The sequence below is a fragment of the Ranitomeya imitator genome, chromosome 1 (genome assembly GCF_032444005.1).
Source record: "Ranitomeya imitator isolate aRanImi1 chromosome 1, aRanImi1.pri, whole genome shotgun sequence".
NCBI classification, from domain to species: Eukaryota; Metazoa; Chordata; class Amphibia; order Anura; family Dendrobatidae; genus Ranitomeya; species Ranitomeya imitator.
The window spans coordinates 258,378,165-258,396,390 of record NC_091282.1 but is presented as its reverse complement, the minus strand read 5'-3'; the positions used below and the strand labels follow the sequence as shown (position 1 = coordinate 258,396,390).

The 18,226-nt window shown below is 47.4% G+C and overlaps 1 protein-coding gene across 24 annotated transcripts in view; it reads left to right on the top strand.

Annotated features, from left to right (window-relative positions):
• The window catches only part of NCOR2 (nuclear receptor corepressor 2), a 574,536-nt gene that overhangs the window by 236,766 nt on the left and 319,544 nt on the right, over positions 1-18,226 (top strand). For all 24 annotated transcript variants that reach the window (XM_069756005.1, XM_069756000.1, XM_069756002.1 and 21 more), the window contains exon 3: positions 6,788-6,915. In XM_069756005.1, the coding sequence (XP_069612106.1) occupies positions 6,788-6,915 (128 nt within the window). The remainder of the gene's footprint in view (positions 1-6,787; positions 6,916-18,226) is intronic.

Here is an 18,226-nt window from a genome sequence, read left to right as displayed (position 1 = left end):
CGCAGCGTTTCCGCGCTGTATTTTCCGCACCATGGGCACAGCGGATTTGGTTTTCCATAGGTTTACATGGTACTGTAAACCTGATGGAACACTGCTGCGAATCCGCAGCAGCCAAATCCGCACCGTGTGCACATAGCCTAATTCTAAAGGTATGTGCACACGATGCAGAAAACGCTGCAGATCCGCAGCAGTTTCCCATGAGTTTACAGTTCAATGTAAACCTATAGGAAACAAAAATCGCTGTACACATGCTGCCGAAAAACTGCACGGAAACGCAGCGGTTTACATTCCGCAGCATGTCACTTCTTTCTGTGGATTCCGCAGCGGTTTTACAACTGTTCCAATAGAAAATCGCAGTTGTAAAACCGCAGTGAAATGCGCAGAAAAACCACGGTAAATCCGCCATAAATCCGCAGCGGTTTAGCACTACGGATTTATCAAACCCGCTGCGGAAAAATCCGCAGAGGAGCAGAATACGTGTGCACATACCGCATCCCTAACCCTAGTTCTAACCCCAACCTTAGTGGAAAAAAAAAATAATAATTTCTTTATTTTATTATTGCCTGTACCTATGGGGGTGACAAAGGGGGGAGGTAATTTACTATTTTTTTTTATTTTGATCACTGTGATAGGTTTTATCACAGTGATCAAAATGCACATTGGAGCGAATCTGCCTGCCGGCAGATTCGGCGGGCGCACTACGCATGTGCCCGCCATTTTGGAAGATGGTGGCACCCATGGAGAAGACGGATGGACCCCGGGAGGATCGGTAAGTATGATGGGGTGGATTGGAGCGCGGGGGGTGGATTGGAGCACGGGGGTGGATCGGAGCGCGGGGGGATGGATCGGAGCATGGGGGGGATGGATCGGAGCACGGGGGGTGGGTGGATCGGAGCACGGGGGTGGGTGGATCAGAGCACAGGGGGGTGGATCGGAGTGCAGGGGGGTTGGATTGGATCACGGGGGGTGGGATTGGATCACGGGGGAGCGGACAAGAGCACGGGAGGAGCGGACAGGAGGACGGAGGGGAGTGGAGCAGTGTACAGGACTGATCGGAGGACTGAGGGGGGATCGGTGGCGGTGGGGCAGACCAGTGTTTCCAGCCATGGCCGATGATATTGCAGCATCAGCCATGGCTGGATTGTAATATTTCACTAGTTTTAATAGTTGAAATATTACAAATCGCTCTGATTGGCAGTTTCACTTTCAACAGCCAATCAGAGCGATCGTAGCCACAGGGGGGGGTGAAGCCACCCCCCCCTCCCCCCCGGGCTGTACTACCACTCCCCATGTCCCTGCAGATCGGGTGAAATTGGAGTTAACCCTTTCACCGGATCTGCAGGCACGCGATTTTTCCATGACACCACATAGGCGTCATGGGTCGGATTGGCACCGACTTTCATGACGCCTACGTGGCGTCATGGGTCGGGAAGGGGTTAATTGATGACCTATCCTTAGGATAAGTCATCAATGTCTGATTGGTAGGGGTCTGACACCCGGTGCTCTGCACCGATCAGCTGTTATCCCTGAACCCTGACTGATTTGACATTTTGATCTATCCCAAGGATAGGTCATCAATAGTGTTGAGCGATACCGTCCGATACTTGAAAGTATCGGTATCGGATAGTATCGGCCGATACCCGAAAAGTATCGGATATCGCCGATACCGATATCCGATACCAATACAAGTCAATGGGACACCAAGTATCGGAAGGTATCCTGATGGTTCCCAGGGTCTGAAGGAGAGGAAACTCTCCTTCAAGCCCTGGGATCCATATTAATGTGTAAAATAAAGAATTAAAATAAAAAATATTGATATATTCACCTCTCCGGCGGCCCCTGGACATAACCGCGGGTAACCGGCAGGCTTCTTTGTTTAAAATGAGCGCGTTTAGGACCTGAGAATGACGTCACGGCTTCTGATTGGTCGCGTGCCGCTCATGTGACCGTCTCGCGACCAATCAGAAGCCGAGACGTCATTCGCAGGTCCTAAATTCCTAGAATGAGGAGTTTAGTGCCTGAGAATGACGTCACGGCTTGTGATTGGTCGCGTGGCGGTCACATGAGCGGCACGCGACCAATCAGAAGCCGCGACGTCATTCTCAGGTCCTAAACGCGCTCATTTTAAACAAAGAAGCCTGCCGGTTACCAGCGGTGATGTCCAGGGGCCGCCGGAGAGGTGAATATATCAATATTTTTTATTTTACACATCACTATGGATCCGATACCGATTCCCGATACCACAAAAGTATCGGAACTCGGTATCGGAATTCCGATACCGCAAGTATCGGCCGATACCCGATACTTGCGGTATCGGAATGCTCAACACTAGTCATCAATGAAAAAGTAGTGCACAAAGTCTAGAGAACGGGCGGCTTCTGCTAGGAAGCCACCCCAGGAATGAGCATTAGTGATGAGCGAATATACTCGTTAATCGAGATTTCCCAAGCACTCTCGGGTGTCCTCCGAGTATTTTTTAGTGCTCGGAGATTTAGTTTTCATCGCCGCAGCTGAATGATTTACATCTGTTAGCCAGCTTGATTTCATGTGGGGATTCCCTAGCAAACAGGCAACCCCCACCAGGGGTGGATTAAGGGTAGCCAGGGCCCCGGGCTGTTCACACACTGTGGGCCCCCCCGGTCATGTGACGGGGGTCATGTGACGGGGGTCATGATATACCCGAACCAGATTATTCCAGAAAAATGGCCGGGCCCTACTCTATTGTAACCTATTAAATATTTGTTAAAATCTGCAATACAATTTAGGTATATCTTGACCAATAATATCACATACAAGGAACAAATACAACCGCACCATGACCAGACCACAAATTACAACCACAGTGATCGAATAATATCACATACAAGGAACAAATACCACCGCACCATGTCAAGACCACATATTACCACTTGGTGACCAAATAGCACATACAAGGGAAAAATACCACAACACCATTTCCAGACCACATATTACCACCACATAGTGACTGAGTACCACAATACTGATCAGTAATAAAAAAACAAAAAACACAATACTATCACCATAAGTGCCAGTATTCACAGGAGATCTGTACTTAGTATGCAGCGTCTGTGTAGAGGTAATACAGTGATCACTGGTGACATTGTACACAGGACCTCTATATAGTATACAGTGTATAGTGTCAGTGTATAGGTAACACTGACTAACCAGTGATGTCTCTAGGTGAAGTCCTTCATCTTTCATCCAGCACAGACCGACATCATTTCTTCCAGCCAGGACTCGTTTCTGCAGGAAATAACACAGTTATCTCGAGCTCCGCTTGCAGAACACATTACTTAATTTTTCACAACTTCTACATTACACCACATGAAGATAAAAAGGCGATATAGTGTCACTCTGCACAATAACAGGACCGCCCCACCATTTAAAACAGTATACTCAAAAAATAAAATAAATACATCACTGCAGTAATAATATCCCTTAATTAGCCCCTATGGTAATAATATTCCCCACCCTGGCTCCGTTTATCTCATTCCTGGCTCCAGCCATATGTTCTCCCATCCTGCACTCATGAGTATCCATCATGCCCCATATGATCTCCCCATCCTGCTCCATCTGTCTCCATCGTATCCATCCTGCCCCATGTCTCCAATCATGCCCCGTGTCTACATTCTGCCCATGCCTCCAGTCCTGCCCCCAGTGTGTCCAGCATATTACCCCCAGTGTGTCCAGCATATTACCCCCAGTGTGTCCAGCAATCTGCCCCAGTATGTCCAGCATATTGCCCCCAGACAGTGTGTCCAGCAATCTGCCCCAGTGTGTCCAGCATATTACCACCAGTGTGTCCAGCAATCTGGCCCAGTGTCTCCAGCATTGCCCCAGTGTGTCCAGCAATCGTCTGCCCCAGTGTCTCCAGCAATCTGCCCCAGTGTCTCCAGCAATCTGCCCCAGTGTCTCCAGCAATCTGCCCCAGTGTCTCCAGCAATCTGCCCCAGTGTCTCCAGCAATCTGCCCCCAGTGTCTCCAGCAATCTGCCCCCAGTGTCTCCAGCAATCTGCCCCAGTGTGTCCTCCAGCAATCTGCCCCCAGTGTGTCCTCCAGCATTCTGCCCCACTGTCTCCAGCATTCTGCCCCACTGTCTCCAGCAATCTGCCCCACTGTCTCCAGCAATCTGCCCCAGTGTCTCCAGCATTGCCCCCCAGTGTGTCCTCCAATCTGCCCCACTGTCTCCAGCATTGCCCCCAGTGTGTCCTCCAATCTGCCCCAGTGTCTCCAGCATTGCCCCCCAGTGTGTCCTCCAATCTGCCCCAGTGTCTCCAGCATTGCCCCCAGTGTGTCCTCCAATCTGCCCCAGTGTCTCCAGCATTGCCCCCCAGTGTGTCCACCGATAACTGAACAAAAAAAAAACAAGCAGTCTCCTCACCTATCCGCGCTCCAGGCGGCGAGCTCCCTGCAGCAGCGCACACTCGCCGGCGACTGACAATGACGTAAGACGCCGGCGACGTGTGCGCGCTGCGGCCGACATCAGCTGCCAGCCTCCAATTGGCTGGCGGCTGTTGTTAACTATTGACGTGCGGGCGCGCGCCCGCACATCAATAGGAAACCGCTGCAGCGCCGGAAGGGGCCCGGTGAGCAGATGAGAAGGGGCCCAATGCGGGCCCCCTCTCTCTGCCCACCGGGTCCGGGGGCACACAAACGCCGCCCGGCGGGCAGTCACCTACAATTATCAGAGGGTCAATCTGCGGTAGCCCAGGGCCCCCCCAGACCACTGGGCCCTGGGCTACCGCCCATATTGACCCTCTGATAATCCGCCCCTGACCCCCACATGTACTTATGCTGCAGCGTCGCTGTTTCGTCGTGTGGTCGCTGGAGAGCTGTCACACAGACAGCTCTCCAGCGACCAACGATGCCGAAGTCCCCGGGTAACCAGGGTAAACATCGGGTTACTAAGCGCAGGGCCGCACTTAGTAACCCGATGTTTACCCTGGTTACCATTGTAAAAGTTAAAAAAAAAAACCAGTACATACTTACATTCCGGTGTCTGTCCCCCGGCGTCAGCTTCCCTGCACTGTGTCAGCGCCAGCCGGCCGTAAAGCAGAGCGGTGACGTCACCGCTGTGCTGCTTTACGGCCGGCCGGCGCTGACACAGTGCAGGGAAGCTGAGGCCGGGGGACAGACACTGGAATGTAAGTATGTACTGTTTTTTTTTTTTAAACTTTTACAATGGTAACCAGGGTAAACATCGGGTTACTAAGCGCGGCCCTGCGCTTAGTAACCCGATGTTTACCCTGGTTACAAGTGAAGACATCGCTGAATCGGCATCACACACGCCCATTCAGCGATGTCAGCGGGTGATCCAGCGATGAAATAAAGTTCTGGCCTTCTAGCTCCGACCAGCGATCTCACCGCAGGATCCTGATCGCTGCTGTGTGTCAAACACAACGATATCGCTATCCAGGACGCTGCAACGTCACGGATCGCTATCGTTATCGTTATAAAGTCGCTCAGTGTGAAGGTACCTTAAATCTCTGAGCACTTACAAATACTTGGAGGACCCCTAAGCATGCTCGGGAAATCTCGAGTAACGAGTATATTCGCTCTTCACTAATAAGAATGTGACTTTTTTACCACTCCTCGGTTTCCAAACCCTGAAGCAGTTAAAAATGACAAGACCAAACATGCACAGCAGTATCGTTTTGACATTGCTGTGGATTATGTTCACTTTATGGGGCGCTTTTTCAGGCGAATTCCAGGTGTAATTTATATGAAAAATAAGCTGTCTACTCATAGCCTAATGGTCGCAGTAGTGGGACAGAAACCCTAGGGCATGTACCGTATGTTTCTCATGTCAAATATTTAATGTTATCCCACTTTAAATGAATAAAAAAATATTTAGCATTTTAGCACTGTAAAAAAAAAATTAAAAAAATTTGTGACGCTATTGAAAAAGACTTGACATGTCAGTGCAAAGATAAGGCGAGATATAATACAGAGAGGCTTCCTTCCAGTGCATGACTCATTGGACATGACTTATAAAGCACTTCAGGGTTGGAATACATTACTGGGTCCCTCGGTGATGTATAAATCCAGAGGGAGAGGTTCCATGCCCTTGCTTGTACCTTGCCACTTTGTAGACAGATAAAATACCGCATGGAACCTCTGAGGCTTGTGAGCAGACACTAAGGTGTGGTATTCTGTGTATTATTGTGCAGTGTGTCTTCGGAGAAGAGGTTACACAAGTGTAATATCTCCGTTTGCATGAGTCAGTTTGCTTGTATAGTTAGCAGGCATTTATATTACTCACTGGCATCTAGGGAGATGCCGTACAAGTTTTTTCAATACCTTCCATTTGGACATTCCTAAAATACAAATAGGTGTGTCCCTTCTTGAATTTTTTTTGTATACCTTTAATGACAATGTCTAAATGCTTTTTTACTGTAGTTTACTGTTTCTTGCCTTTTTTGGCTCCAAATGTAAAGATGTAAAACGGATTCAGGACTCTGCCAAGCAAAAAGCTATTTCTCAAATTGCCCAAATTTTGGTAAAATCGCAAAGTAAAATCTTAATTCATCCACAATGGAAAATGTTAACTATGCAGAACAAATCAGGCTGCTTCAAGCATTTAAAGTTGTCATGAAAGTTGTGGTATAGCCCAACCAAATAGTTTTGGCACTTGCACATGAAATCGTCAGTGCTTGTAGCATCGCACTATATGTGGTTTGATTTTCCTTACTGATGTAAGGTTGATTTTAAATGAAAATAAAGTAAAATTCCCAAACAATTCCAGTGTGTTGTTTGTGTTTTACAGGATGCCAGTCTTCTAGAGTACCAGCACCACTCAAGAGATTATGCTTCACCTCTGGCACACAGTTCAGTTTTGCTGCCGCAGAGGAGACGTCCATCACTGCTATCCAAATTTCAGCCTGGAAATGAGAGGTAAAATAACTTTTGTTCTGTTACAATTCAATTTAGATCCATTGGGACAATAAAAAAAAAAAGTCTGGTCAAACATAACTTTTTGAGGGTTTTTTTTATATAGTTTGCCCATAGTACATATTTATTACATGCCTACAGAGTAGCTGTGATACATATTTCATTGCTGGGGGTCCCGAGCCCCTGTTTTTCTATGCACCACGCAAACTCATTGAGAAGGATACTAATTTCAGCGCTCTTGCATGTTTGCATTTCCTCCTCCATGCAGGGACCCCAACATACTCACCGCCCCGGCCACGCGGTGTGTTTCTTGGTGTGCTTCCCGTGTCTGTGGCCCGGTGGCGTGCCTAGTGTGTGCGCTCCTCTGTTCTTAAAGGGGCAGCGTGCACCTGCTGAGTTGCCCCCAGCCAATAGCTGGGAGGAATTTTGTATAAAAGGTACCCTCCTTAATAATACACTGCGCTGGCAGTGAATATTCAATTCTTTTTAATAGCGGGTAGAATAGTCACATAAGCGTGCAAGGCAGTGAATATTAATTCCCTTTAGTAGCGGGCACACGTGATCACCCTGCCACTGCAGCTGCTGGCACCGGCGCAAGACGCTGCGGAGGAGCGCAGGGACCGTAAGTAGGATAGTTTTTTTTTTATGTTTTTCTGATGCAGAGCCATGCATACGAGGACACAGGTGAAGAGCCATGCAGACCAGGATAGGGATAAGGAGCCATATCGGCCAGAATAGGGAGGATAGAGATGAAGAGGCATGCAGACCAGAATAGGGATGAGGAGCCATGCATACCAGGATGGGAACTAAGAGTCATGCAGACCAGGATGGAGATGAAGAGCTATGCAGACCAGGATACAGGTGAAGAGCCATGCAGACCAGGATAGAGATGAGGAGCCATGCAGACCAGAATAGGGATGAGGAGCCATGCAGACCAGGATAGGGATGAGGAGCCATGCAGACCAGGATAGGGATGAGGAGCCATGCAGACCAGGATAGTCATGAGGATCCATGCAGACCAGGATAGGGATGAGGAGACATGCAGACCAGGATAGGGATGAGGAGCCATGCAGACTAGGATAGGGATGAGGAGCCATGCAGACCAGGATAGTCATGAGGAGCCATGCAGACCAGGATAGGGATGAGGAGACATGCAGACCAGGATAGGGATGAGGAGCCATGCAGACCAGGATAGGGATGAGGAGCCATGCAGACCAGGATAGGGATGAGGAGCCATGCAGACCAGAATAGGGATGAAGAGCCATGCATACCAGGATAGGGATGAAGAGCCATGAAAGCCAGAATAGGGATGATGAGCCATGCATGCCAGAATAGGGATGAAGAGCCATGCAGACCAGGATAGGGATGAGGAGCCATGCAGACTAGGATAGGGATGAGGAGCCATGCAGACCAGGATAGTCATGAGGAGCCATGCAGACCAGGATAGGGATGAGGAGACATGCAGACCAGGATAGGGATGAGGAGCCATGCAGACCAGGATAGGGATGAGGAGCCATGCAGACCAGGATAGGGATGAGGAGCCATGCAGACCAGAATAGGGATGAAGAGCCATGCATACCAGGATAGGGATGAAGAGCCATGAAAGCCAGAATAGGGATGATGAGCCATGCAGACCAGGATAGGAATGAAGAGCCATGCAGACCAGGATACGGATGGTACTAGATAGTAGCCCGATTTTAACGCATCGGGTATTCTAGAATATGCATGCCCACATAGTATATTGCACAGCCCACGTAGTATATTGCACAGCCCACGTAGTATATTGCCCAGTCACGTAGTATATTGCCCAGTCACGTAGTATATTGCCCAGCTACGTAGTATATTGCCCAGTCACGTAGTATACAGCACAGACACGTAGTATATTGCCCAGCTATGTAGTATACAGCACAGAGCCACGTAGTAAATTCCCCAGTCACGTAGTATATAACACTGCCCACGGAGTATACAACAGTGGCCATGTAATATATCACACACAGCCCACATAGTATATAACACTGCCTATGTAGTATATAGCAGCCACGCGGTATCTAACACAGCCCACGTAGTATACAGCAGTGAGGGCACCATATTCCTCTTAAAAAAAATAGGAAAAAAAATAAGTAAAATAAAAAAAAGTTATATATTCACCTCGTGGGGTCCCGCGGAGCTCTGGCGATATGCGCATGGCTGCCGCCATCTTCCGTTCCCTGGATGCATTACGAAATTACCCAGATGACTTAGCGGTCTCGCGAGACCGCTAAGTCTTCTGGGTAATTTCGCAATGCATCGCCGGGAACGGAAGATGGCGGCCGGCTCTGTGGACAACGGAGGGTGAGTATAGCAGGTTTTTTTTAAATTATTTTTAACATTACATTTTTTACTATTGATGCTGCATAGGCAGCATCAATAGTAAAAAATTGGAGACACACAGGGTTAATAGCGGCGGTAACGGAGTGCGTTACCCGCGGCATAACGCGGTCCGTTACAGCCGGCATTAACCCTGTGTGAGCGCTGACCGGAGGGGAGTATGCGGCCGCCGGGCAGTGACTGCGGGGAGTAAGGAGCGGCCATTTTCTTCCGGACTGTGCCCATGGCTGATTGGTCACCGCAAAACAGCCACGACCAATCAGCGACTTGGATTTCCATGATAGACAGAGGCCACGACCAATGAATATCCGTGACAGACAGAAAAACAGACAGACAGAAGGACAGACGGAAGTGACCCTTAGACACTTATATAGTAGGTATATATTTATATATTTATTATTATTATTATTTTATTTTATTATAATATAATATTTTGATGAACGTGTGACTGTATTGAGCATGGCAGGAGAGACCTAGTGGTGGTTGATCTTGTGAACTGCCACTCCATTCTTTATGTGAGTGACGAAGACTAACCGCGTGCTACAATTGGCAGTCTCTAGCACTCTCATTAAGGAACGGTAGCGTGCATAACCAACCACCGCTCCATTCAGACTAGTTCCCGGGATCTCTGGAGGCCACGGAGGTTGGACCCCAGTGCCAGTGGCGGTCCGGTGGATAAAAGATAGCTTTCAATCTTGACAATATTCCTTTAACCTTAGAGGCAATAAAATAACACAAAACGTATGGTAAGCTAAAGAGAAAAGGGCTAGAATGCATAATATATTTGAAAACGGTGATAAAATCTGGAACATCAAGGGAAAAATGAATCCTTTTGTGTGGCTATATTTTACATTTTTATGACCAATGCAAATAATTACTGAACGTTTTTCCTACAGAGTCTTATGGGAATTTCTGAAGCTCTGTTTTCCTCAGCAGTAGAGACACAATTGAGTCTATTCTGGGCATCTCGTCATGAATCTTACACTTCAGTTTCACCAATTCTCTAAGGAAACTAATAATGGTGGAGTAGTTATACTGTACCTGCATTATCTGTTCAGTTAGATTGTAAGCGTCTTATTATGACTCTAATAGAATATGGAATAGAAATTCCTGTTTTTAAAATCGTGCAAAGGTAATCAGGTCTGGATATTACAGTTTATTAATTTATAGTACAAGTACTGTAGTTTAGCTCCCACCACTACTCTCATAAGAAATAATCCCCCTAGTAATAACCTGTAGGAGGCGAGTTCCTGCCTTTATTCCTAGCTTGTGCTAAGAGCCACAATGTGAAGAAATACAAGGCCGTTGTTTATAATGAGTTTACCAGGCCAGGGCTGAAGGGAAGGAATATGAGAAGGAGGGTCCATTAACAAGCACCGAAACAGTTTCTGAAGTGAACAGTCCCATGTACTTAGTGCATTTACCCTTTGTATGCTGCACAGAGCCAGGCCGTGCTAGACAAAGTGCACCTGGTTCTTTTACCTATGCTTCACTTAAAAAATGTGTCATCTTCTGGAGACAACTCCCAACTATCTTATTTCATACATGTATGTGTATATCTTTGAAACACGTGGGTGTGTGTTTTAAGTGAGGGAGGCCATGCACATGGGTGTTGGCACCCTTGAAATTGTTCCAGAAATTGAAGTATTTCTTCCCCAAAATTATTACAATTACACAATTTGTTATACACATGTTTTTCCTTTGTGTGTATTGGAACAACACAAAAAAACAGAGGAAAAGAAGACAAATTCAACATAATTTCACATTAAACCCCCAAAATGGTCTGGTCATAATTGTTGGCACCCTCATCTTAATGTTTGGTTGCACATGCTTTGGAATAAATAACTGCAATCATTCGCTTCCTATAACCATCACCAAGCTTCTTACACTTTTCAGCTGGAATTTTTGACCCCTTTTCTTTTGTAAACTGCTCCAGGTCCACAGGCGTTCAATGGGATTTAGATCCGGGCTCAACGTTTCCATCATGTTTTGGGCCATTGTCCTGCTGGAAGACCTCATGACCTAGGATACAATCCCAGCTTTCTGACACTGGGCACTACATTGTGACCCAAAATCCTTTGGTAATCTTCAGATTTCATGATGCCTTGCACACTATTAAGGCACGCAGTGCCAGAGGCAGCAAAACAAGCCGAAAACAACTTTGAACCTCCACCATATTTGACTGTAGTTACTGTATTCTTTTCTTTGTAGGCCTCATTCCATTTTCTGTAAAGAGAACTTCAATCAAAAGGGAACTAAAATGCCCATTGAGTGTAAAATATTTTTTTCAATAAAATACAGAGGCTGCCCAGCTACACTGAAGGGAACATACTGACTAAATGAATAAAGTGAATAGTGCAAGACAATGTAAACAATTAGTTGTGTAAAATAAATAAAACTGCTGCTAAATTTCCTGCAGAAAAAGTGTCTATGAGGTTATATTGCCAACAACCCACATTAAATAAATCAAGCCAGGGAACAAGTGCAAGCTGCACCACTAGTCATGGCTTTAACACTATGTAGGCTGAATACAACCAGAAAAACATGTGTTGCCAGTGGTAAAGCGCTGCAGTTGATTGTAGTTGATCAAACTAATCTTATATCATGTAGAAAGTATTAAAGACAAGAGAAGGAAACTTACAAATAAGTCAGTGTTGAGTCCTGTCGCCCCAATGCACGTTTCGTTGCTACTTCATCAGGAGACGGAGTTCTCTGTCCAAACAATTTGATTTTGCTGTGGGCAATTTTGTGTATAATTTTCTGTAAATAGTAGAATGATGTGCTTTACGAAAAAGCTCCATCTTGGTCTCATCTGTCTAAAAGACTTTCCCAGTAGGATTTTGGCTTACTCGCATACATTTTGGCAAACTGCAGTATAGCTTTTTATGCCTCTGTGTCAGGAGTGGGGTCTTCCTGGGTTTCCTGCCATAGTGTTTCATTTAATTCAAATGTCAACGGATAGTTTGCGCTGATACTGATGCTCCCGGAGTCTGCAGGATGGCTGGAATTTCTTTAGAACATGATTGGGGCTGCTTATCCACCATCCGGATTATCAGGCTATGTGCCCACGTTGTAGAAATGCTGCGGAAATTTCCGCAGCATTTCCGCAACTCCCTGCCACTGGTAAAACGCATGCGGAATTTGCCTACGTTTTGCAATCGTGTTTAGCTTGCAGAATGCTTGCATTTTTCAAGACAAATATTTAGAATTGAGAGTCCTAAATTCTAAACATTTTTGTATCTACTGGCTAACACGGTACCAAGATATATATCTTTCCTGTATGCGGTTTCCAAGCGATTTGAAGCATCACTTGGAAAAGTGATTGACAGGTTGGTCACACTATGCTTGACAAGTGTGACCAACTTTTTACTATTGATGCTGCCTTTGCAGCATCAATAGTAAAAGATAGATTGTTGAAAATAATTTAAAAAAAATATGGCTTTATTCAGTCGCCATGACAGCACAACGAGAGAGGGGATCCGCCCTTCAGGGACAGGAAACCTACAGACATAAAAAGGGCGGTACCTCTCTCCCACGTCAGTTTGGTTTCCTGTCCCTGACAGCGGAACCTCTTGCAGACAGGCCCTGACAAGAGGGTCGAAGTAAGAAAACTCCCCACTCCTGGTGGCCCGGTACAGGTAGCGGGGGTCCCCTACCTTGGCCCGTCCAGGGGGCAGGAAGCACCACACGGCAGGGGCACTGCGCGGTGTAGGTGACAGCAGGAGGAAGCAGCCTCTGGCATAGGCTAGCTTCTCGGACGTCCGCAGCGCATACCTATGTAGAGGTGCTTGGCTACTCGCCCGGGGGTCACGCTGGTCCGGGCGGGGACGCGGCATTGGTCCGGGGGGTCTGCTGGCGTCCTGGTCCGCGTGTCGGCTTGGCGCCGCCGCCGCGTCCTGAAGGGGGCGTGTCCGGATGACGCGGCGAGCGGCGCGGCCGGATGACGCGGCTGGGCATGCGCAGTAGCGTCATCTCTGGCTAATGGCGGCGCCCAGCTGCGGGAACGGTCTGGGCTTCAGGGAGGGGTAGCGCAGCACAGCGGCAGACGGTCTAATGACCACCTGGGATTCCCTGCTGGCCCCCATCCGGGGGCGGTACCTTGGGGGTATTTAATGCGGCAAGCTGGTCAGAGTTCCTCACCCATTCCATAATGGAGTCGCCAGAAGGAACTACCAGCCAGCAGCAGCAGGAGCCGCCGCAGCAGCAGTCAGATAAGCCTCGTAGAAGCTCCCAGCGTCGGTCTAGGGGCAGTAGCCGCGCTGGTGGAGCTAAGGAGGCACGGATCTCTATACCAAAGTCCTCAGGCCGTAAGGATTTGCCGGCTACGAAGGACCCCCCATCTACGGTACCACTCATTACTGGACGGGGTAAGTGAGCTTCGTGAAAGTCCACTTAGTGATGATTGCGTTCCCCTTGTCTTTTTTCCTCTATCAGGGGAGGAAAAGTTTGTCCAAAGCCAAACATAGGCAGTGTGCCGAATGTGCAGAGCCGCTTCCAGATGGGCATTTGAGGAAGTTGTGTAAAATATGTGTTCAACGTTTATTGGAGGAGGAGGCGCCTGATCTAACCTCTACGATAAGAGAGATGGTGAGACAGGAAATTAAAGGTGCCGAGAGATCCAAGTCTCGGGGAGCAGAAGCTAAAAGGTCATCACCTTTATCTGAGGTAGATTCGGACTTGGGTGAGCTAAGCTCAGGGTCTCTTCCGTCTACTTCCTCCTCTGAGGATCAGGAGTCTGCTCGAGCCTGTTTGTCCCTAGAGAGGGTTAACCATCTGGTCAAAGCAGTTAACAGCACAATGGGGATAGAAGATACCCAGTCGGAATGTTCCATTCAGGATGTTATGTTCAGGGTTATTGAGCGAAAATCCCGAAGAGCCTTTCCAGTGATTGACAAGATCAAATCGTTAATCTCAAAAGAATGGAAGAAACCAGAAAGGAAGGGGTCGCTTCCGCCAGCCTTTAAAAGACGGTATCCCTTTGAAGAAGCGGCTTCGTCCTCATGGGATAAAGTCCCGAAGCTGGATGCAGCAGTCGCTAAGGCATGCAAAAAGTCGTCTCTCCCCTTCGACGACTTGGGGAATTTGAAAGACCCGTTAGATAGGAAAGCCGACATCTTCCTTAAAGGAGCTTGGGAGACTTCAGCGGGGTCCTTGAGGCCAGCCATAGCAGCCACTTGTACCGCTCGATCCTTGATGGTATGGTTGGGCCACCTCGAAGATCAGCTCAGAGATAAAGTCCCTAGGTCGGAAATATTGTCCTCTATGCCCACAATCCAGGATGCCGCAGCCTTCCTTTCAGATGCTTCAGCAGATTCAGTCAGGTTGGCCGCCAGGTCCTCGGCATTATCCAATGCAGCCAGGAGAGCACTATGGATAAAATGCTGGCCAGGGGACTTACAAGCTAGAACAAAATTATGTAGCATTCCTTGTGAAGGAGCTCACTTGTTCGGACCAGTCCTAGACGAGCTATTGGAAAAAGCAGGGGATAGTAAGAAACGCTTTCCCTTCCTAGGAAGACTCTTCTACAGACGGGACTATAATAGAGGATGGTCCAACCGCAGAAGACCATATAGAGACTCCAACAGAGAATCTACTAGATATGACAACAGCAGAAGGAGGGGTAGAGGATTTATGTTTAATCCTTCACGAGAGGTCAAGAAACCACAATGACTAGCGGACCAGGTGGGGGGTAGGCTTTCGGCCTTCTACCCAGCCTGGGTGCGGATTACAAACAATCCATGGATTCTAGGCATTGTGGAGAAAGGCCTAACCTTAGACTTCCACCATACTCCTCGGGACAAATTTATGTTAACACCTGTTCGTTCCTCCTCTACAGAGCAGTTGGCGCTGGAGTCTGAGGTCCGGGAGCTCCAACAGAAGAATGTTCTAGTCAAAGTCCCTGCAGGCGAGGAAGGTAGGGGGTTTTATTCCCCTCTGTTCCTGGTCAAAAAACCCGATGGTTCATATCGCACCATTATTAATTTAAAAGGCCTGAATAATTTTCTGTTCATACCCTCCTTCAAAATGGAGTCGGTCAAGACAGCAATAAAATTACTCTTTCACCACTGTTTTATGGTTGTCTTAGATCTCAAAGACGCCTATTACCATGTACCAATTCATATTGATCATCAGAGATTTCTTAGGGTGGCGGTTTCACTAGCTGGCACAGTAGAACACTTTCAATATCAGGCACTTCCGTTCGGAGTCGCAGTTGCACCCAGGGTGTTCACAAAAATCATGGTGGAGGTTATGGCGCACTTGCATGAACAGGATATATTAATAGTCCCGTACCTGGATGATTTGCTAATTGTGGGTCATTCTGAGTCGCATTGCACAGACCAACTACAGAAAGTCATGGATGCGTTACACAAATTGGGCTGGATGATCAATATAAAAAAATCGCGCCTTCAGCCCCTAAAAATACAGGAATTCCTAGGATATGTTATTGACTCTAGTCAGCAGGAATGTCGCCTGCCGGACGCAAAAGTTGCTAAGATTAAGCAGTTGGTCACAAGGGCAATAAATAATCCCTTAGTATCAGTCAGGAGTGCGATGTCAATCTTGGGTTCTCTTACATCCTGCATCCCGGCAGTTCTCTGGGCACAGTTCCACACAAGGGCTTTACAGTGGGACGTGTTACACAATTCTCGTCGTCTAAATGCTCACCTCGACAGTAAATTCACACTTTCTACGGAGACTGTACATTCGCTGGGTTGGTGGACTCACACTTCGAATCTGCACAGGGGGGTCCCTTGGATAAATCACGTATCTAGGGTGTTGACTACGGACGCTAGCCCCAAAGGGTGGGGGGCTCACTTAGGGGAGGATTGGGTTCAGGGACTATGGTCTCAGTCTGAACAGGACTCTTCCTCCAACTTGAAAGAACTGTTGGCAGTAAAACATGCCTTAAATAGATTCCTTGTACCCCTACAGGGTCGACACGTCAGGCTTTTGTCAGACAATCGGGTAACTGTGGCCTACATTAATCGTCAAGGTGGCACGCGATCCAGTACATTGATGGAGGTCGCAAATCATATCTTTCAGGTGGCCGAAGTACATCTTCTCTCCCTGACGGCGCTTCATATAAAAGGAAGTATCAACACCAAAGCCGACTAAGCCGCAACATGCTCAGACAGGGGGAGTGGTCGTTAAATCCAGCCATTTTCAGTCAGATCATCCAGTTATGGGGTTGTCCGGAGATAGACCTTTTTGCCAACAGAGAGAACAAGAAATTACTCCAATTCTGTTCCCTAAATCCAAAAGACAACCCATACGGTGTGGACGCTCTGCTGATATCTTGGCACTTCAGGCTCGCGTATGCCTTTCCCCCTCTAAATCTGATTCCCCTAGTCCTGAGGAAGATTCGGGAGGACAAGGCCCGGGTAATCTTGATAGCTCCATTTTGGCCCAAGAGGGCTTGGTTTCCTTGGCTGAGGAAGATGTTTGTCTGCCAACCATGGGTTCTTCCAGAGCTACCAGATCTGCTCTCCCAGGGACCAATCCTCCATCCTCAAGTAGCCAACTTACACCTAGCGGCATGGAACTTGAGAGGTCCTTACTGAGGGGGAAAGGATTCTCTCGGAATCTGGTTAATACTCTCCTTAAAAGTAGGAAACCATCTACAACAGGCATTTATGTGAGAGTATGGAGAAAATTTTTATCCTTTTCTGGGGCTCAAATTGACCAAGAACCATGTATTAACCAGATTCTTGAATTTTTACAAAAAGGCCTGGAAATGGGCTTGGCCACAAGTACTCTTAGAGTTCAGGTGTCAGCGCTGGGAGCGTTATATAATCTTAATTTAGCCAGTAATCACTGGATTTCTAGATTCTTTAAAGCAGTCACCAGGTCTAGACCAATTATTAAACAAAGGTTAGTCCCATGGGACCTAAATTTGGTACTCTCAGCCCTGACGATAGCCCCATTCGAGCCCATTGATACTATTCCTCTGAAGATCCTGTCAATCAAAACAGCCCTGTTAGTTGCTCTCACATCTGCTAGAAGGGTTAGTGATCTGCAGGCACTCTCCAGACATCCCCCATACATGCAGGTTAGGGAGGATAGGGTCATATTGAAACCCGATCCCCTATATCTGCCTAAAGTTGCGTCTAAATTTCACAGGGTTCAGGAAGTAGTCCTACCCTCCTTTTGCTCCAACCCTACTAACGATAAAGAACGTAAATTCCATTGCTTAGATGTGAGGAGATGCCTCCTTAAATATATTACAGTTTCAAATTCCTGGAAAAAAGATAACTCTTTATTTGTAGCCTATCAGGGGGTAAGGAAAGGTCTTAGAGTATCTAAAAACACTCTAGCCAGATGGATTAGGGAGGCGATCTCTCTCGCTTATACCGCAGGTGGCAACGAAGTTCCAGATGGTATAAAGGCACACTCCACGCGGGCCATGGCATCTTCCTGGGCGGAGAGGTCAGAAGTGTCAATCGAAGACATATGTAAGGCGGCCACATGGTCTTCCCCTTCTACCTTTCTTAGACATTACAGATTAGATCTGGGTAGTTCCTCAGACCTTACGTTTGGGAGAAGAGTGCTAGAAGCTATTATCCCCCCCTAAATCTTTCGTCTCTGAAAGTCTCGTTGTGCTGTCATGGCGACTGAATAAATACGTACGCTACTCACCTGGTAGCAGTGTTTTTTCAGGAGCCATGACAGCACCCTTAGATTCCCTACCCTATATTTTTGGATGATGCAACACCCTGTTAATCTTGAGTTAAAGTTTATGTTCACTTGCATAATAAAAAGTATTCATGTATATACTGCATCTGTGTTATTAACCAAGGTGGTCCTCTCATGCTCTGGAAACAAAACTGACGTGGGAGAGAGGTACCGCCCTTTTTATGTCTGTAGGTTTCCTGTCCCTGAAGGGCGGATCCCCTCTCTCGTTGTGCTGTCATGGCTCCTGAAAAAACACTGCTACCAGGTGAGTAGC